Raw genomic sequence first — 21,875 nt, 5'->3', positions numbered from 1 at the left:
GTAGATAGCGATGCCCGGTGCTTCCCTGGCAGTGCAGAGCCTTCGGGCTGCGGTTGGTCCCGCCCCTTTTCTTGACAGCGGTGGCCGGGCCTGACCCTTTTCGTCACGTAGCGGGCATGCCCCTTTTGTTATGTCGGAGGCCTGGGACCGCCCAGAACAGTGATGTCGGCATGCCCGGTCTGCCACCTTGACGCTGTCCCCGTGCAGCGACGCCCTGCGTGCCCGTTCCTAGAAAGAACACTATTATTTATCTTTTATAACACCAGTCTCATGCAGTTATCTACTTTGTTGCAAAATGTAGTTCTTTAGAACTCCATATGTCTCATTCAAATATTAGCATGTATCCTTGTGATAAAGTCCATCTAAACAACACAATGCACCTGTAATTAATGGAGCAAATCTCCTTTACATATAGATTAACTATTTAGTAGAAAACGAGCCCCTTTCCCCTCAATGGTGGAACTGATAATTCAGGTAGAAAACAATAGATTATGTGTAACTAAAACACATAGCAGAGTCTATTTATAATTTCACCTATAGTTAGTGACTTTTCATTATATAGTCGCAGATTATTTAAGGCATGCACACAGAAATTGTCCTTGGGAGCAAAATATCTGTACATAACTAGTATCTTTAATAAAAAATATTTTAACTGTATTATAGTATATTAGTTCAAGGGGTTTAAGCATGCACCCCACCCGAATTTCTTTTTCTTCTATTTTTTTGATAATTGACTAGTTATAACTCGGGGGTGCACCATTGACCGTCACATAAGGGGATTGGACCACATTGTAGAAAGTGACCAATTAGTGAGAGACCCCTCTGATGAGGTCAGGCATGACCGAATGAACTATAATCCTAAATAAATGGAATTTTCCCACCAACCATGTGCGAATCCCCAATCCTTTCTTTTGTCAGCAATTGTAGCAAATAGCCTAGGTCCGGAAGCAGCAAAATATCACCACACCAGATAGCTCTATTTTGGGCTCACCTGTCCACAGAAGATTAGCCCAAAGAAGTTTGAAGGATATCAATGTGTTTTTTGGGAAAATGTGAGAAGCCTACATGTTTCTCTAGGGTACCAGTGGTTTTAGCCTTGCAACTCTCCCATGGATACCATTTTTTCCCGTTGTCACCGTATGGGTTCTATTGTGACTTCTTAGATGAGCCACTCCTGGGAAGATATGCCACTGTTCCAGCTTTTCTCTTTTTCTAGAGAATACTGTAGCTCTCACTGTGGTTTACTCAAGTACCAGAAGCCTAAAGGCTTTTAATACTTTCCAGGCTGATATATTTATTTTATTATTTATTTATTAACAGTTTCTTATATAGCGCACACATATTCCGCTGCACTTTACAGAGAATATTTGAACATTCACATCAGTCCCTGCCCCAGTGGAGCTTACAATCTATATTCCCTACCACATATACACGCACACACAGACATTCTAGGGTTAATTTTTTTGTTGGAAGCCAAATAACCTACCATTATATTTTTGGATTGTGGTAGGAAACTGGAGTGCCCGCAGTAAACCCACGCAAGCACGGGGAGAATATACAAACTCCGCACAGTTGGCCCATGGTGGGGATCGAGCCGATGACCTCAGCGTTGTGAGGTAGTAATGCTAACCAATACACCATGCGTCCTGCCCCATTTATATATAAAAAAACTTTCTGATCGTGGCATGAGGTGGAAACTTTTCATACAATTTCACATTGCTCAAAAAGTTCTATTCAAGCGATGTTTAAATTCAACAGGCTTGATTGTGTCAAGTTTAACTTAAATCAATTATCAATTAAATTGGATTCATTAAATGATTAAGTGAGGGGGCAATTACTATTCCACACAGGGCCATTTGGTATTGAATAACTTTGTTTTTTTACCCTTTATCATTTTTGGTTACTCAGTACCATATTTTTTATTCCATCCAAGCAACTAGTTGGATGGTTGGAGGAAAGTTGGTCTGATGTGTGGCCAGCATTAGTACATCTGCACCTCTGTCTTCTATTCAGTTTTGTTTAAAGATCTGAAACTATTAAATGTGACAAATATGCAAAAACTTAAGAAATCAGGAAGAGAAGCATAAACTTTTTTCACACCACTGTATATAGAGCCAGCATATTCTTTCACAGTTTAGATAAAAAAAACAAAAACAAAGCTAATGTCTGATTAAATAAATATAAACAAATATGAACCCTTTGCATGCCATGGAAAGTGAGACTTTGATCATATTATAACTAAAAGTAATCATACCAACAATGTCATCTGATGAATCCTCATCTGGAGGTCCGTTGGTTCTCCTGCTCCTCCTTGCCTTATCACGACCTCCGCATGATGACTGTTCTTTTACTCTCATTTCTTCAGCTATACATAAAATACAAAGATAAGGGGTAATATCATTAGCAGCTCAGCTGTAATGTGCCTGAGGCACCACGTTCTGGGGCTGCATGTGCAGCTTCCTGCTGACCACTGATCCCAGCAGAAAGATTTGGGGGTGATACACTGCGCTCACTAATGTGTTGGTATGTTCTTTAGGCGCTGCCAAGCTCTTAAGGGTTACCCGGTCCCTTATGGATTAGAAGAATTGTTAGGTTGGGCTTTTGGCGCTGCCTATCCCTTGTGATCCCTTAAACTGGCAAGTTTAAATTCTATCTGTGTGATCTGTATTTGATTTTTGGTGTGGAGTTAAATGGAAATGAAGAGATGGAGAAAGTAAAGTTTACGTAAAGAATTTTTATTTTTCCATTGCGCTATATGGTGTGGATTAAAAAATGTTAATTTAATTGGGTGATGGTTTTACTTGGTGTTTTAGATACAACTAAAAGGGGGTCCCCTGCTGCGGGAATTTTTTCAAAGCCGTGTCACCCTCAGAAGATCCCCGACAGGGGTTCAGGTGACCCTTTAGGGTTCCTTTAAACCACCGTAGGTCCCTATTGGAGGATCTACGGTCTTCAGGGGTGATGTGCAGAGAAAAATGTTTTTATTGGGGTGATGTGGTTCAGAAAGGAGCCTGTGAGGGCTTAAGGCAGTTTCAGAAACTCCTTTACAATCTCATAGGCTTAAGGCTATGTCCTTTCTCATCTCCGTATTTGGAGGGTTGTTTGTCTCTTATGTGTGTCTCCACTTAGTAGTGGCAGAAGTTAATGAATGTAGTCTGTCATTTATAGTGGGAGAGAGCCTGATCCCAGCAGAACTAGGAGAACAAAGTAACACTAGGGGGTAAATTTACTAAAGGTTCTAAAAATGAAGAGAGGTGATGTTGCCCATCGCAACCAATCAGATTCTGTCTATCATTTCTCTATTGCATCCTAGACAAAGATATAATCTGATTGGTTGCTATGGGCAACATCACTTTTCATTTTTAGAACCTTTAGTAAATTAACCCCTAGGAGTAGGCACTGTTGCTGCCGAAGCCATGTAGAGATGAGGGGAGTTGAATGGAGATGGAGAAGAACGGGAGACAGAAGAGGAGGGATGGACTTTCAAAGGAACATAAATCACTTGTGGCTGATCCCTGGGGAGGGAACAGCCATTTGGAACTGAGCTTTTATTCCTCCTCATCTCCCTGTTCTTTCTCTAGTCTCCTACTAGCCTGTCTCTTCTTACCATCTCTTTCCTGTTCAGCTGAGGAAACATTCCCGAGAGGTATGAAGTATGGCCGCAGGTGTATTTTATATTTTTGTGACAATCATCAGCCAGTGTTTTTGGAGGATCCTCTGTTTAGACCTAGGGGCACATTTACCATAGGATCGCATACTAATTGCAGCAATGCCACATTTATTAATGGTCTGTACTGCAACAGACTTTTTCATTATAACCAGTTTTTGTCCAGCTATAGTCCCATACACACGGATTCCTCCCATTCCGACCCTCTCCAGGAGGGACAGAATGCTCTATTCCTGGTTTTCCATCTTAATTTATGATTGCCATCACCTGTGGTAAAACACCTTTATTTTCAATTAACCTGTTTAAAACATGCCATGGCAATTAAGAGGTCCAGGAACAGAGCATTGTGAACCTCCTGGAATGTCTCATGTTGGGAGGTATGCACACATGGCGATTGGACTATATCAATTAGAATTTAAGAACGGATATTCCCCCGAGCTAAGGCAATGTACGGTACTGTGCGCTGCCATCACCGTACTAGGTCCTGACTTTATTCAGTCAAAATCTAGTCATCAGAGAACACTGGACAACACAGATCGCTCAGCACGGGGCTGAAGTTATCCCGTGTGCATGGGTCTTTAGTACTAAGATAACTTGCAGGTACATGGGTCATTTTAAATGGTAGCTCCTGCGAATTAGATCCCAGCTGCAATGCGAAGTCATCTCTATTTATTACGATTATTATATAGCACACACCTATTCCGCAGCGATTTACAGAGAATATTTGAACATTCACATCAGTCTCTGCCCCAGTGGAGCTTACAATGTAAATTGCCTACCACATTCATTCTAGGGATCATTTTTGTTAGGCGCCAAATAACCTACCAGTATATTGTTTGGAATGTGTGAAGAAAAGAAGAGTACCCAGAGAAAACCCATGCAAGTACAAACTCAGCACAGTTAGGGCCATGGTGGGAAACAAACCCAAGACCTCAGTGCTGTGAGGCAGCAATGCTAACCATTACACCATCCGTACTGCCTGTTATCTAGGGAATGTGACACTGTGGAACTTGGGAACTGGACATTTAATGCCTCAATAGGTATAAAGCGGGTTATGCCATTTTGTGGGTGATATCAGGGAATATGCCACAAATAGTAAATCGGACCCTATTATCTCACGTAGATAGAAAATGAAGAAATAAAGATCCAGAATGAAACAATTGCTCATAATAATAATAATAATAATGAGGTGGACAGAAGTGGTACACGTGATCACCTCTAAAGGTACAGGGACAAATGTACTTAGTGTTGAAAAGGGATAAAGTGGAGAGTGATAAAGTACCAGCCAATCAGCTTCTAACTGCCATGTTAGACTGGGTTTGAAAACTGACAGTAGGGAGTTGGTTGGCCAGTAGTTTATCACTCTCCACTTTTCAAGGATTAGTACATTGATTTGACCCACATTATGCAAATACCTCCCAAGGTTATTTATCACTACAAGTATTTAGGTACTTCCTCATCTTCGTGGCCACCGCTACACCAGTTAGGTTAGCCACTTTGATGCTTCTGGCTCAGTGGCTTGCTCCAGTTGCTCCACTTACCAAACTTTACTAAAGGTAATAGATGGAGTGGACACAGGAGTGGTGGGTGGGCGTACTAAACGACGGGAGGTACTAAAGGGACTATGTAAAAACCGGACCGGACTAGACTCCGGACCGCCGGACAGGACATCAAAATCTGCAGTCCGGAGCTTATAGGGTCCGGTCCGGGGGGTGTCCTGTTGTGGGGTGTCTTGTCCAGGGGGGTCCCTGTGATAGCTATCATCAGGGACATGGGGAAGGGGAGATTACAGCCTCCCCCTGTGGTCCGGACCGTCCGGTTTTTGCTACATGCCCGGACCATACAGGGAGACTTTATTCTACCCCTCCTCCTCTACCTGGTGACAGGTGTCACAGGCAGCCCCCCAGGACAGGACACCCCCGGACCGGACGCTACAAAATGCAGAGTTTGATGTCTGGTCCGGCGGTCCGGGGGTTTTGTCCTGGTCCGGTTTTTACCCATACCCGGTACTAAAAGGAATGACAGTCTGGTCTGCTCAAAAGGAATGCCAATTGACTATAATGGGAGAAAATTACAAGTATATGTATATTTCTGAAATTATTGCACATATCAACTAGACCCAGGGTGGTGGTGCGCAAAGATTCCTACGTAACTTCCGTAGTGTAAGCGGTGGTCGCAAAAGATGAGGAAGTACCCGTAGTATGCTCTATATTGCCAACAGTTCTCTTGTCCCATAAAGTCCTTACAAGGAAGTAGATATAGCATTGGCAGCACTTCCCTGCTCTATGTGTGATGCATGTACCAGTGACACGGCTCCCAGCCCGCTGTGCGAGTGTGCGGCGGGTGTTTGGCATGTGGTATATACAGACATGTGATTGGCAGCCCGGTGCTGTGTGATAGCTAACAACATGCAGCAAAGCACACATCGCCTACTACCTACTGTAGCGTACAACGCCGGCCGCTCACTCGCTGCTGCGGAGGGTGCTGTACACACAATGTACTCTGCCTGCTGTCCGTGTGCCGCCGCCACCCACGTGTCCCCAGTGGGCTCAGTGCCACTGCCGAGTCCCGACTGCTACTGCGAGTGCTGCAGATACGGAAGCCTACAGGGCCCAAACTTCCTCACACAGTCCTTACAGAGGCTACGTTAGACCCAGCGCTATGCTATGGTTACTGGTTAGCGTGACATGTATTACACTGGGCACACTTGCTGTATTATGCAGCTAAGGCTAGTGGTAGAAGAGTAGAGTGTATATGTATAATACCCTATCTGTACACAAGGCGTCCCTGAGTCCTGACCCGTTAACCAGATCAGCCGCGCCGGTAACGTCCAGGCCAGCCAGGTTAAGAAATATCCGTCTGTAATTTCCGGAACGTGCTCATCCCCACACACCCCCTGGGAGGCGGGGATGGTGGGAGCCTATATCGAGCCGCTGCACATAAGTATGTGTTTGGGAGACGACCTAGCACTAGCAGCAGCATGTCCGCCTGGCTGGGGCGCCTGTGTGTGAGGGCTGTGTGCGCCCACCGTGCTGTGTGTCGAGGAGTCGGGGGCAGCTACGTGAGGGGAAGCTGGCCGGCGCCGCACCGGGGTGAGATCATGATGATATACTGGCGCTGTACGCACCCAGCACTGTGTTCTCCTCCTATACTGGGGAAATGTACAAGCCTCGGAGAGAGAGAGAAAAACCCAAACAGCTCTTAACTAACTGCCGTCACATGCGGGGCTTAAAAACTGACAGTTAGGAGCGGACTGTGGTACTTTGTCTCTTTCCGAGCCTTGGCATACACACACCTCAAATACAGTGTATAATCTCTATCTGTGTCCATGTAGGTTAAGCTGAGCAGGGTGCCCAGGCTGTGTACGTGCTGCCAGGCAGGCACTCCTGTCCTTTAAAGGAAGGTCAACGGCAGCCTGGCCGGTGTGCAGCTGTGGGCATCCGCCCTAACACGTTATAATACCTGGCACTGCCCACCTCACCCGCTGCAACAAACATTATTCCGCAGCTCTCCCAGCTGCTCCGTATGTCACCCTGCAGCATGTATTCCTTTACTAATATTTATCTGTCTATCCCACTACAGGTTGAGTATCCCTTATCCAAAATGCTCGGGACCAGGAGAATTTTGGATAACGGATTATTCCGTATTTCGGAATATTTTAATATTTCAATGATGTATTTTGAAGTATCTTGCATTTATGCTGTATAAACACATAATATACACACAAATATATTTTATTACCACATAAAATACACACAAATATATTTTATTTGTTCAAAAAACAAGGTTTCAAAACGTGAAACAAAATGTGTGTACTATCTCAGCACTGAATTTGAATGCCAAGCAATCATTGTCTCGCACATATATAGTGCCAGTTACATATCATGTCCCCAGTGATGCTGTTACAGATGCCCCCAGTGAGTTTTTAGCAAAAAAAATTTTTTTTTTCACTTTCTGGAATGTCTGGTTTTCAGAATAATTCGGATAACGGATATTCGGATACGGGATACTCGACCTGTACTAAGGGGGTCTGTACAATGACTTGTGTGTACACTCCCCTGTGCCTTAGGGTGTGGTATGGGACTCCCGACAGTCGGGATCCCGACAGTCATTATCCCGACGTCGGGATCCCGACTGGCCAGAGTCAGACAGCATGGCGAGTGCAAAAAAGCCCCTTGCGGCCTCGCTGCGCTCGCCACGCTGCGGGCACGTAGCGAGCCACCTATTCTATTCTCCCTCTATGGGGGTCGTGGACCCCCACGAGGGAAAATAGCGGGTGGCCGTCGGGCACCCGGCTGTCGGCATTTTGACAGTCGGGATCCCGACGTCGGGTAATGATTGTCGGGAACCCGTCCGGCACCCATGCCTTATCGTTATCATCTGTGTATGCACTGTACAGTGGCAGTCTGTCTGCCTGGCCCATTGGTTCCCAAACTGTGGTTGGGATTCTGTAATATCCACGCCCCCCCCATCATCCGCATATCGCCGGCTACCGCTGACATAATTATCGCCCATAGGCTTCTTTGGATGCCCCCCGTCGCGGTAACCCGGCGGGGGGACTTTAAAGCATCCCACAATGCAGTAAAAAAACAGATAATGGGGGTTTAACCGCATTTTTTGTTTAGAGCAGGCATGTCTAACGTTGGCCCTCCAGATATTGTGAAACTACACATACCAGCATGCTTTGCCACAGTTTCATTATTAGAGAATGCTAAAACTATTGCAAAGCATGCTGGGATGTGTAGTTTCACAACATCAGGAGGGCCAACGTTGGACATGCCTGGTGTAAAGAATCCCGCACTGTGTGTGCTCAGGGGTACCTCGGGACACTTGCAGGGGTGCCTTGGATTGGTGGTCTAGGACAAATTCATAATAGTTATGGGCAAAGCAATAGGTAAACCAGAGTTGGTGGCCGCCAAACATGAACTATGTGGGCAAACAAAAGCAAATCTGGTTTCTCACTACATCATTGATCCTAAGGGCTATTTCACACGCTCCGGCTCCTGCCGGGCGGCAAAAACCCGTACGGCCAGGAAGCCGTGCAGAACACAGTAGTTTATCACGGCCAGGCAGCCGTCCCTTCCAGTGGCGGGATCCGTCTGAAACCGTGCGGCCGGGCCGTGGCCGTCCCGTGTGAATGGACACAATAGTGTCCATTCACAACTAATGTGTGCGGCATGGCTCCCTGGTCGTGCGGGATTTCACCATCCGGCAGGAGCCGGAGTGTGTGAAACCGGCCTAAGGATGACATATAAACACAATTTATTTACTGTTATATTTTTATCAACAGGAAACTTTTGACCTAGTGGTGCACTGAAAAATATTCTGATGCTCTAGGAGTCTAGGGTACTGTGGTTCAAAAAAGGTTTGGGAGCCACTGGCTTAGCCTAATTGTTCAACAAGCTCTGACACAAATCACAGACAGCAATTTGTGATCCCTTATTACCATGTAGGTGGTGGGATGAGGTCAAAAGGTCGATATGCATTGGGGCAGCGTGGTCAAAAGGTCGATATGCATTTTTTTATTAAATTTTTTCCCAAAAAATGGATTTGTACATGATTTACCATCCCAATGGACATGGAGGGGAAATAAAATAGTGTACTGAGGGAGGCACCGTACCCAAAGCATGGCAAGCAAAGTGGTACACTTATACGGTGTTGACCTATGACGACATAGACCGACAATAATTCTGAAACGCCTCACGTTTAGCATTCTTCATGTTGACCTTTAACTTGGGTCAACCTAATGCATGTCTACTTTTTTTATATGTCGACCTATTGACTTGACCTTAATTGTGTTACAATTCGCACGGAGCGGTGGCATGTGGCGGCTGGGGTGCCTGTCTTCGGCCGGAAGCCCGCAAATATAAGTCAGTATCCACTGACTGATATTTGCGTGGCCTGAGGAAATCATTAGATGGTCAGCGATCATGGAATGATTTCTCCGCCAGCGGGACATGTGAAGGGATTTGTCTTGACATATATCCTCGTATGGTTGAGAGAGGATATGGCAGTGTTGGGGGGTGGCAATGCAGCGGGGCAGGCCCTCTGGGACTCGGTAAGCTGCAAGTTTTGCAAATTAACGAGTCAACCAGAATTAGGGCCATTGTTTATGAGCTATACCACACCCCTTTGGTTACATTCTATTAAAACACAGCTGAAATGGTGCGCCTGCTTTTGAATCACCTCACAGACTATAGCCAGGAAAAGGAATACAAGCTGCAGCTCTCTTGTGTTATGAAGCTTTTAACACTTATTTTAGAATATTTTCCTCAGCAATAACTATCATTGTCTATTTTAGTATTTTAAATAATACAGTACTATCTCCAGAAGCAATATATTTTTTAGCACCACAAATTCTGTATTTGTTTTTATATCTATCATGGGAGAAAATGGTGTCCTGATGGCTGACCCCAGATAATGTCTAGACCTGCGGTAACCAATCCTAGTCCTCGAGAGCTACCAACAGTGCATGTTTTGCAGGTCTCCTCACAGAATCACAAGTGAGCTAATTAGCTCCATCTGTGGATCTTTTAAAATGTGTCAGTGATTAATGAGTGCAGCTGTGCAGCAGCTAGGTTGTCTGGAAAATGTGAACTGTTGGTAGCTCTTGAGGGCTAGGGTTGGCTACCACTGGTCTAGACCAACATGCATATGGTCGACACATAAAAAGGTTAACAGGAATTTTAACAATTTATAAAATGTTTGGACTTTTTTTTATACTTTTACCTTCCATGTGGACTCCAATTGGGAATGGTAAAGTGATCCCAATGGCAATGATGGAGCAAGGCATCTGGGCTGAAGCATTACAAGCCATGTGAGGGGATGTGGTACACTAATTGGGGGTCCACATACTCTGGTGTCAACACTGACACCAAAATTACCTAAAAAAACTCATGTTAACCTTTGCATGTGTAGATCCTTTTGCTTCTGTCAACCTTTTTCCAATGTTCCGTTATAAACTGTTTAACTAGATATTATGGGGGAAATTTACTAAAGGAAATTTGTAAAAAAAAATAGGTGTATTTGTATCCAGAAATACACTTATTTTTTACATTTACTATCCCTAAAATACGGCTATTCGTATTGATGTGCCATCAATACAAATTGACGTATTTTCGGGATAGTAAATGTCAAAAATAAGTGTATTTCTGGATACAAATACACCTATTTTTTACAAATTTCCTTTAGTAAATTTCCCCCTATCTGTTAGCTATACTGCCCCTGAGGGAAGAGGTGAGCATTCTGTTATTTCTATGATCCTCAAGATGGCCGCAGATAACCCGATCCTGTTTTCTAGTCATGTGTAGGGTGACCAGATAAAGGACCAATTTTACTACATTGAGTTACCAAATTGGTGTAAAGCTGGGTACATACCTAAAGACTTCTGACTGATCTATCTGGTGGGAACTAAAATGTGGTAATAGAAACATAGAATTTGACGGCAGATAAGAACCACTTGGCCCATCTAGTCTGCCCCTTTAAATGTAATGTATGGGAGCACACGAGAATAGAACATTTACTTCCAAACTCTGGAAAACAGGCAATAGTCATTCAGACAAATTTGGTTAGTTCATTAGATTTAACATATGTATTAGAACAATGAGTGAGCCCAGTGTTAGCTCCCCCATACATTACCCCTGAACTCCCCTGGAGAGCTCACTAATGATTTGACACTTGATGTGCCATTTTTTACATGGGATAAATCGCATGCAATTTATCTCATGTAAATTCCTGTATGTAAATAAAAAAAAAAAAAAAACTGGGCAGTGTTGTGCTAAGTGCTCGGAGAGTGTGGGTTCAGTGTCCAAGGAGTGCTTATTGAACAGCGGTAGCAGAGTGTAGAAAAAAAAACATTTCAAAAGAAAGGCCGGCTCAGGGGAGAGAGCACTCTCAGCCAATCAGTGTGGCGTTGTATCAAATTGCAGTGGGTTAATGTGTTTGCCGATAGATGCCTTTTTTTTTTTTTTTTTTTTATTTGCGCAAATGTAGTGAAGGGCTTCGCCTCAGTTTCTTCATTTCTGAAAAGTTGTTTTGCGCTGTTATATGCATGTTGGATTCCTCCAAATCAGCGCATTTATTGCACTATGAAAATGGTGTATGGAGAGCAGTGTCCCCTACGGTGCACCGTTTGGGAATGAGTTCCTCCACAGCTAAAATCATGGCAGAATTGGTAACGTCCCGTCTCATAACTCTGACACCACTGGAATATGGGGCCTTATTCTAGTTCACTCTTTCTGACAAAATCCTTCTTAGATGGACAAAACCATGTGCACTGCAGGTGGGGCAGATGTAACTTGTGCAGAGAGAATTAGATTTGGATGGGGTTTTATTTCAAAGTGATATCTAAATTGCAGTGTAAAAATAAAGCAGCCCGTATTTACCCTGCACAGAAACAAAATAACTCACCCAAATCTAATTATCTCTGCACATTGTACATTTGCCCCCTGCAGTGCATATTGTTTTGTCCATCTAAGAAGGATTTTGTCAGAGTGAACTAGAATAAGGCCCATGGTGCGCCAGTCACCACCTTCATCCTGAAATAAATGCATTAAGCATGGCATGCTCGATTCTGCACAAAGAATTAAGATAACCGCTCTTTGCGCAGCCGGGTACTGCGATCCGTAGATGAGACTTTTAGCAGTACCTACAATCCCCCGTAATTCATCTGGGGGCCGAGCTTTTAGCCATATGGCTCCGATTCTATGGCACTCACTACCCTGCAAAGTTTGAGACCCCCACTCTAAAATCCTTAAAAAACTGACTCAAGACTTTCCTGTTTACTCAAGTATTTCTGTAATTCCTTTAAGCACAGTTTAGGAAAAGCTTTTCTGTACTTCATTGTTCCTGTACTGTATTATATTCATTCTATCTGTTAAGCACCTTGAGCAGGGCCGGATTAAGCCTTCGGGGGGCCGGGTCACTTTAGACAGGGGGGCCCCCTCCCATTTGTCATTACTGGCCACAAACTGCATGGAAGAATATTACACTGTCGAAACAGAGTTAAGGCAGTATAAACTTGGCCAATGGGTAACTGCAGAGGGGATTAATATAAACAAAAATCTATATATATATAAAATACCACATGAAAAGCCTGTGTTTGTCCCTCTGTACCTTACTCTGTAGGAGCCCTGACAGGCTCAGTGCTGCCTCTAAATAAAAACCCTCCCATGACGAGGCTGCTGCTGCTGTACTCCATGGGCCTGAGAAGCATATAATGAGCTCCGCCAAGAAGAGCACAGCATAAGCCTCTTAGCTTCTGACCTCTTGTGCAAAGTCTCATGGGACTTGGTCAACTTCCAGTAATGCACTGCACACTTGTGCAGTCAGATTGCCTTGGCTCCCGATGCTCAGCACCATTAATACATGCCCTCTGGTTGGCATGTATTTAAAAAAAAAAAAAAAACTGACCCCTGTGCCCCTTCCCTCCTTAATCCGGCCCTGGCCTTGAGTCCTATTGGAGAAAGAGCACTATATTAATAAAATGATTATTATTATTATACCATTCATGGCAGTTTTTGGTCCAAGATGGTCTGTGAGTCGAAGCCTGTCGGTCAGTCCTAGTACAACCATTGAATATAAGGAACTGAAAGACTTATTGAAGAAAGATGGAGTTGTACTCATTGATGTTCGCGAGCCATGGGAAATTAAAGAATATGGCATTATAAAGGGCTCTGTAAACATTCCATGTAAGTAATCTATAATAAATTTAGTAAGGTATAACAATTTACAAGCATATTAAGACGCAAACCTTTAAGAAGCAATTCCGGGGTAACAATAGGTCAGAAATAGACAAAAATCAATAAATCTACCAGTGAGCAGTGATATTTTTCTTATGGTTCTATGATTATGCTAGGTGCACATGGTAACCACATTTGATTTAAAGTCAATGCAACAACAAAGCAGTATTTTATACAAATGCTGCATGGAGATGGTGGTGGACTTCAGAAGGAAACCAAATGCCATGCACCCACTCATAATATCGGACAGAGTGGTGTCTAGGGTTGACTCCTTCAAATTTCTAGGTACAAAGACTTTCTGTGACCTCAAATGGGGGCCCAATATCACCACAACTGTCAAGAAGGCCCAGCAGCGGTTGTTTTTCCTGAGGCAACTCAAGAGCAGGAGCTGCTGCTCATATTTTACACTGCCATAGTAGAGTCTGTTCTATGCTTCTCGATCACAATCTGGTATGAAGGAGCAAACAAGAATGACAGGCAAAGGGTGGTGAGGACGGCAGAAAAGATCGGGGCAGACCTCCCCACGATCCAAGCACTATACCTAGCCAGGGTCAAGAAGCCTGCAGGAAAGATCTCGGCAGACAAGCTACACCCTGTCCACAGCCTGTTTGAACCCCTTCCGTCAGGCAGGCGCTATAGGTCCATCCCAGCAAGGACGACAAGAACAAGGAAAAACTTCTTCCCAATAACTGTCCAACAACTAAACAATCCTGAACACCCCAAATCCTAACTTGAACTGTTCTATTTACAAGAAATGTATGTGATGTATGTTATGCCCCTCCTATGTTCTCCACCCATGTGTTCCCTGCTTGATACTGCACTGTTACCGCAAACAATTCCAAGTATACGCAAGTATACCTGGCCAATAAAGCTGATTCTGATCCAACAATAGTCCCATCTCTAAATTGATGTAAAGTATCATTATTTGGTAAGTTTGTCCTCACAATGGGCCTTATTCTAGTTCACTCTTTCTGACAAAATCCTTCTTAGATGGACAAAACCATGTGCACTGCAGGTGGGGCAGATGTTACTTGTGCAGAAAGAATTAGATTTGGGTGGGGTTTTACTTCAAAGTGAGATCTATATTGCAGTGTAAAAATAAAGCAGGCAGTATTTACCCTGCACAGAAACAAAATAACTCACCAAATCTAATTCTCTCTGTACATTTTACATCTGCCCCCCTGCAATGCACATGGTTTTGTCCATCTAAGAAGGATTTTGTCAGTAAGAGTGAACTAGAATATGGCCCAGTCATACATTCCCGATTCTTTTCACACTTCAATACATTTCATGCTCGCACAGCGTGCATATGAAAACCATATAGGAGAACAACAAATCACATTAAAAACAGAGCATGATAACAAATTCATCTAGTGGCTAAATGGAAACCATTACCAACTAATCAAAAAACTAGAAATGGACAGTTATCAAGTAAGGTGTAATAGTACAGTCACTAGATGCCATCCCGGGCTGACACTGTGTCCCTTCAACCATCTCCACAATGCATGGATAGTTGATAGTTCTGGTGGTCTTTCTAAAGGCAAAAGTGTGCATCCCAAGTACACATTAGCTCCTTATAATGCCACATATTATATTATGATGATTGTAAGCGGTTTTATAGTGAAATAATTTCATTTGACAACAGTATTTTCACCAATACGATGTAGAACACAGTGAAGTAATTTTTGTTTACTGACATTTAATTTCTTTTTATTTTTTTCAATCATATAAGTTTATTAGGATATCCACAAAGATACAAGTAAAACGTGAATACAATCCGGGGAACATCAAAATAGACATTGTATTTAATTGGAGAACGCGGTGTTCAACGATAACTATGTGTAAGTAAGATACATAGAAAAGGACTAGTAGTAGGTAAAGAGATATAGAGCCTTACAAACATTTCTGTGGTATCCTCCCAAGCCAGATAATAGCTGCACATTCAGATTTGGGTTAGATACGAAGAGAAATTAAAGGCAGAGACGGGATTCACTATATGGAGTTCAGGACAGGTAGCCTTGTATAACAAGAGAGTTACGGATTTTACCAAAATATTCTGTGAAATCAAGAATGAGGAGAAGTAGACCAGGGTTCCCAGGGAGTGTGAGACAGTAGATAAGAGGGAAGAAGAAAGAATTAAAGTAGGAAATAATTGGGCAGAGAGGATAGGGAGGGTAGTATAAGAGGGGGAGCATGCCGGGAGTGGAGGAGATCAAAATAGAAAAAAAAAACCAGACAATTAGGCTTGTCCAGGAAGGGTCACACTATATAGGGTAGTGATGAATTCCATTTTGGCCACAAACCAGACACGATTAACAAGTTCCTGGTGGGTCGGAGGGGAAGGCTGTTTTCAAGATCTAGCAATTTGGTATTTAGCTGCACAGCTAATGTGCAGCAACAGTTTATTCTCATGTTTGGATAACTGGAAAACCGGGGCACACAATAGCATCTCGGCCGGGGAAAGGGGAGGGCAGTGTGGGATTACAAGTGTGTTGACAGTTGACCAGAAAGGGTTTAGTTTGGGGCATGTCCACCATATGTGAAAAAAAGATCCTATCTGGCCACGTTGCCGCCAACATAGAGCAGTGGTAGTGGGGTAAATTTTATGTAGTCTTTTTGGGACTAGGTACCAACGGGTGTACACTATGTAGGAGTTCTCCTGAATGGAGACTCTTATGGAGCACTTTGAAATTGAGACGGATCCTCCTCCAAAGTTGTGCCCAGATCCACTTCCCAGGAAAGTTTGTGAGGTGCTAAGGCTGGTTGATCTTGCGATAGTATAGAGTGATATATGTGGGAGATGATGCCTCTATCAGTGGCCCGGGAGATACAGAGACGTTCCATCGCCGTAGGGTTGCGGAGTGAGTTGGGGGAGGGCAGAGACGTGGAGATGAAGTTGCGGATCTGGAGGTATTGGTAGAAGCAAGATTGAGGGAGGGGGTGTTGATCTCATAATTCTGTAAAAGATTGTGCACCAGACTCTCCAAGAATGTGGCGGAAGCTGGTTATACCTGCCCTCGTCCAGGTTGAGACCATATTGGGAGGATTTCCGGGGGGGATGGGTATGTGGACATGGAGTATTTGGGAGAGAGCAAACTCCCGATTGGCAAGTTGAGAGCAATAGGAGGGATCAAGATAATGAAGATATGAAATAAGCCTATATTTGCGAGGAAGCCATGGGAGATCAGATATGGAATTAACTTTACTCAATTCAGTTTCTAAAGCAACCCATCGTTTAGTGGTTTTAGGAGAGTGCCAGGCTACCAATTGGCTGAGCTTGGAGGCTTGATAATAATTAGATATAGATGGAAGGCCTAGACCACCATCTACTGAGCGTTTGAAAATAATGTCTCTGCGCAATCGGGGCCTCCTGTTATTCCAAACAAATTGACAGTATAATGTTTGGAGGGACAAGAGGAATCTTTGGGGGACAGCCACAGGGAGAGTCTGAAAAAGATAGTCATTTTGGAAGAACATTCATTTTTATTACATTTATACGGCCTACCCAGGAGATTAAGAGGGTCCGCCACCTGGATATGTCCTTCAATAGCCCAGAATAATGGTGGGTAATTGGCCTTATACAGACTCGCATATGTTTTTGTGAGAGTACCGCCGAGGTACTTAATGGAGTCCGAACGCCAGGTGAAAGAAAAGTTAAGACTGAGGAGGTTCTGGGATTGTTTGGGGATGTGAAGGGGAAAGTCTTCCGATTTTAGCTTGGTTGATTTTGTAACCAGACAAATGTCCATATGTAGATAGTTCTTGGAATAGATTTGGGAGGGAGATCAGGGGGTTGCTAAGGGTGAGCAAGACCTCATCGGCAAAAATAAAGAGTTTGTAGGTAGAACTGCCAATGGAGATGCCAGAGATGTCTGGGTTTGCTCGAATTCTGCAGGCTAGTGGTTCAATGATCAATGGGGATAGGGGGCACCCCTGCCGTGTACCATTTGAAATAGGGAAGGAAGATGACAGAAGGCCACCTGCAAGAACAGAAGTGGAGGGGTTGTGGTAGAGCGCCATAATGGCCTGGAGAAATTTACTGTGGAAGCCAAAACTGCATAGTGTATTGGTCATAAAAGGCCAAATGACCCTATCAAAGGCCTTTTCGGCATCAAGGGCAAGAAGGGATGGGAGCCTGAGGGTGTTAGCATGGTGAATCAGATTCACGGTGCGTCTAGTGTTGTCAAGGGCTTGGTGAGTGGGCACGAAGCCGACCTGATAAGGGAGGGGAGAATGGGGTTTAAGGTTGGTGTTTAAAAGGGAGATTGGACAATATTTAGTCACCAGCTGAGGGTCTTTCCCTGGCTTTGCGGTATCTGTTATCTTTGCTCTGGTGGTGTCTGGAGGGAAAGAACTGCCATCTAAAATGTGGTTAAAGGCCATCCGAAGATGAGGGACAAGAGAACTCTGGAAAGTCTTGTAATATGAGAAAGGAAGTCGGTCGGGGCTTGGTACTTTAGATGGTTTCTGGGTTTTAAGCGCGTCGATAACCTCTTCTTCGGTTATGGGGAGATTAAGTGTCAGGGAGGTGGCAGGGTCAATCTGAGGTAATGAGCATGAAGATAAGTACTCATGGATGGGAACAGGGGGGGGGCGACGGGTGGGGATGTGGAGATTATAGAGGCTAGAATAATAGTCTTTTGAATATAGAATTTATTTTGGAGGGGCTATATTGAAGAGAGTCAGTTGAGTCCTTCATTGCAGGTATAGCAGAGGAGGGCTTTTGAGCCTTCAGACGTTTGGCTAGAAGATTCTGCTTTGTTACTCTTCTCGTAAAAGCGCTGGTTTAGCCATCTATGCAAGTTCTCAATTTTTTTTCTGAGAGGAGAGCATTAAGGGCTGATTTTTGCTGCACAAAGTTTTCATATAGTGTATCAGTTGGTGTGCGTTTATGAAATGTCTCCATCCGGTGGACCTGGTCCGTAAGGGACCGAAATAATTTGTTTGTGTTCCTTGTTTCGATGTGATGCATAGCATCCCAGATAAGTGGGGAGCTGACATTTAATTATTTTTAATGAGTGTTCACCTTTTGTGATCTGTCTTCCATTGGTGTGACATTGGAAATTGCCCAATAATCACCTTTTTAAGAGAAACATTATAGCATGGCCAAAACCATAAAGGAGATTTATGTTCTTACCTGGTTAAATACTTTTCTTTGACTCCATAAGGGGCCTGGGTTATGCTGGGTGTAGCTGGGGAGTAGAGACTGTGCACCTGGATAACTATATTTTTTTTCCCATCAACCCAAGTTTCCCTCTGACTTAGATCTGGAGGTGGGTATAGAGTAGTCAGTTAATTTAGCAAGTCCACTGTGAGAGGAATACATAGACTAACCCCTGCAAGCCTTCTGCGTCAAGGTGGGTGCCCTATGCATCCTATGAGGATGAGGAAAAGGATTTAGCCAAGTAAGAACATACATCTTTTCTTCATAATCCATTAGGGGCACAGGGTTATGCTGGGATGTCACAAAGCAGTCCCCTTAGGAAGGGATGCTCCTTAGCTGCACTGAGAATTCTATGCCTGAAGGCCGCTTTGGTAGATGCAAAGGTGTTAAAGGCATAACATCGAATGACCGTATGGGCAGAAGACCACATGGAAGTCTTTCTCCCACTGAAAGGGTGGATTGAGCATTTGCCCCTGCTGCTGCTGCAAGTAGATCTGCTGCAGAATGGTCCCGGTGAATAGTCAGATGGGGCCACCTGCCCAAACTCTGTCAGAAGCAGTGTTGGCTTCTAAGTAATTCTACGGGAGAAACAGAAAAATCAGATTTGTGACTATTGCTGTGCTTGTCTACATAAATCCGTAGAGCTCTCGCCGCATCCAAACATACTTCCTGTGGCGAAGAGTCTGTAATGTTAAAAGCTGGTATCTGCATCTCTCGATGTAAAACCGAGTCACGACCTTGTGTTTGTAACCCAAACATGTCTGCAGAATGGCCTGATGCAAATGGAATATTAGAAAGGGGAGAAACCAGATAACGCACTCAATTCGGACCCGCGAATGGCCAGTGCAATGGCAAGTAAGAAGACCACAATGTCCATAACCTCCAAAGGCTCAAAGGGTGAAAACTGCATAATCAAAAGGAGAGTTTCCATCAAGCCATGGGCGGAATTAACAGTGGATGTATGTGAAGGGTCATCCTGAAGAAATGTATGTGCATATGGTAAGAGTGTGATCTGTTGTTGGAAGAGGACAGAAACCTGCAGCTCCAAGGAAGACTGTCTGAGTTTCAAATGTAGACCTGCCTGCAGAAAGGAAAGAATCTGGGGAGGTGGAAAGATCAGGGACTGAAACCCGTGGCTAAACACCAAGCAAAATAGGTCCACCAGATGCTCTTAAAAGTAAAACTTTACAATATTGTATTGTATACGGGGATGCGTATCGCATCCCTGTAGGTACACTGTGCTATTTAAGCCGATGCGATGTGTTTTGAACTTTAAAAGTTCAAAACGCCTGCTGAAATCGCAGCGTTTATGGGCACCTTTAGAAAATCACTGTATCCTACCATCCATCCTCTGTGTATTTTAATTTGGTTGTCACCTGCAGTGTTTTTGACAACTGTTTCAGTAATCAATGTACATGAGCCCTAACTTGTTTCATGACCCATGTCATGCTATTGAAGAGTTATATACGTAACAGAAAAAACATATTCCACAATGACATAGATTATATTTCTTTTTTAGTAAGAGATCTAATGTCTGCACTGCAAATGACTCCAAAAATGTTTGAAGAAAAATATCATGAAAAGTTTCCAGACAAATCAAGCGCCCTGGTCTTCTCTTGCCTAACCGGGATTCGAAGTGGAAAAGCTTTAGGTGTTGCCACTTCCCTGGGTTATGATAGGTAAGTAGCTCAAACCTGTCTTTATTATTGTTGTGGGGGTTTTGTGTTTACAAAGCAGTATAATTTCAAGATAGATAAATGTAGGAAAAATGTAAGGTTAATAGTATTAGTAGAATAACTCTTCCTCAAATTCTAGCCATACTCTATAGCTGTGGTTCCCAACCCTGGTCCTCAAGTATCCCCAACAGTGCATGTTTTCCAGGTCACCCAGCAGGTGCACTCATTATTCAGACTCATTTGAAAAGATCTACAAGTGGAGCGGATTATGTCACTTGTGATTCTGTGTGGAGACCTGGAAAACGTGCACTGTTGGGGGTACTTGAGGACCAGGGTTGGGAACCACTGCTCTATATAGCTCACAACTGTAATTATTAAAAAAAAAAATATTCCATTTCCAACGTTTATTTTTTCTTTTTTTTTTTTTCTTCCTCATTTCAATTTAGAGTTCAACACTATGTGGGTGGGTTTGAGGACTGGACCAAGCATGAACTACCAGAAAAAAAATCATGAACTTTGTTGCTACATGTTTATCAGAAGAAGATTAATAAAAACATATTTTTTTTTTTTATAAAATAATGATGTCCCAGAATGGTATGTATTAACAATTTTTTTGGTACTCTTTACTTAGAAGGGCGCCCACGATTTTGATCGTGGGGATCGTTAGTAAAAAATCTCGGGCATTGAATGCACTAAAAAATCGGGTGCGATCAACCGACGAGATGCCCGAGATTTCCCATAGGGAACAATGTTAAATGTCTCAATTGACCCAATTTTCCTGTTCAATGCCTCAATTGACCCGATTTTTCCATAGGAAACAATGTTAAATGGGCCACAGAGGCCAAATAGGCACCCTGAAGTGTATAATGGCCACCCGAATTGTTAACGCCACCCCACGATCAACGTCAACCCGATGCGTGGCGAGCGCAGCGAGGGGCGGCGGTACGCGTCCTACGACCTTTTCATACCCCCACTATCCACGTCGGCGTGGAGTTGAGAATAGAAAGTGTGGCGAGCCACCGAGCCCGAAGCGTGGCGAGCGGATGCGGATACCTGTGAAGGTATCCGCGTCCCCTCGCGGGGCTCGCCACGCTTCGGGCTCGGTGGCTCGCTGCGCTCGCCACACTTTCTATTCTCAACTCCACGCCGACGTGGATAGTGGGGGTATGAAAAGGTCGTAGGACGCGTACCGCTGCGCTCGCCACGCTTCGGGTTGACGTTGATCGTGGGGTGGCGTTAACAATTCGGGTGGCCATTATTCACTTCAGGGTGCCTATTTGGCCTCTGTGGCCCATTTAACACTGTTTCCTATGGAAAAATTGGGTCAATTGAGGCATTGAACAGGAAAATCGGGTCAATTGAGACATTTAACATTGTTCCCTATGGGAAATCTCGGGCATCTCGTCTGTCGCATCGCACCTGATTTTTTAGTGCATTCAATGCCCGAGATGGCCGAGATGGGCGCCCTTCTAAGTAAAGAGTACAATTTTTTTATGTAGTGTACCATGCCACTGTCACATGCAGGACACTTAATAAAACTTCTTTAATTTAGGTAGGAAAAAGTATACATTTTACACTTAACACCATCTGACAAATTGAGTTGTATTTATGTAACAAAGTCAGTGTTT

The 21,875-nt window shown here is 43.8% G+C and overlaps 2 protein-coding genes across 4 annotated transcripts in view; one reads left to right on the top strand and one right to left on the bottom strand.

The window, feature by feature from the left end:
* Positions 1–7,110, bottom strand: part of USP45 (ubiquitin specific peptidase 45) — a 152,033-nt gene extending 144,923 nt beyond the window's left edge. The window contains exons 1-2 of one of the 3 annotated variants that reach the window (XM_083176997.1): positions 6,963–7,110; positions 2,255–2,365 (exon numbers count right to left, since the gene is read on the bottom strand). In XM_083176997.1, the coding sequence (XP_083033123.1) occupies positions 2,255–2,357 (103 nt within the window). In that variant the 5' untranslated portion in view covers positions 2,358–2,365; positions 6,963–7,110. Of the gene's footprint in view, positions 1–2,254; positions 2,366–6,107; positions 6,259–6,432; positions 6,718–6,962 lie in introns of those variants that run through there. The other 2 variants (XM_083176996.1, XM_083176994.1) reach the window with 2 other exon arrangements.
* Positions 6,448–20,813, top strand: LOC146064001 (thiosulfate sulfurtransferase/rhodanese-like domain-containing protein 3). The gene is made up of 4 exons (XM_083176998.1): positions 6,448–6,759; positions 13,183–13,356; positions 20,091–20,250; positions 20,694–20,813. The coding sequence occupies exons 1-4, from the start codon at positions 6,648–6,650 to the stop codon at positions 20,758–20,760; spliced, it is 513 nt and encodes a 170-aa protein (XP_083033124.1). The 5' UTR covers positions 6,448–6,647; the 3' UTR covers positions 20,761–20,813.
* The last annotated feature ends 1,062 nt before the right edge of the window (positions 20,814–21,875 follow it).

This window comes from Crinia signifera, chromosome 3, assembly GCF_055691185.1.
Source record: "Crinia signifera chromosome 3, ASM5569118v1, whole genome shotgun sequence".
Taxonomy (NCBI): Eukaryota; Metazoa; Chordata; class Amphibia; order Anura; family Myobatrachidae; genus Crinia; species Crinia signifera.
The sequence above is the reverse complement of the archived record's forward strand: the minus strand, read 5'-3'. Positions and strand labels throughout refer to the sequence as shown.

Coding starts and splice junctions, on each gene's coding strand:
- LOC146064001 (XM_083176998.1), top strand. CDS start 6,648: ATGTCCGCCTGGCTGGGGCGCCTGTGTGTGAGGGCTGTGTGCGCCCAC. Junction 6,760..13,182: donor CTGGCCGGCGCCGCACCGGG/GTGAGATCATGA, acceptor CATTCATGGCAG/TTTTTGGTCCAAGATGGTCT. Junction 20,251..20,693: donor ACTTCCCTGGGTTATGATAG/GTAAGTAGCTCA, acceptor ATTTCAATTTAG/AGTTCAACACTATGTGGGTG.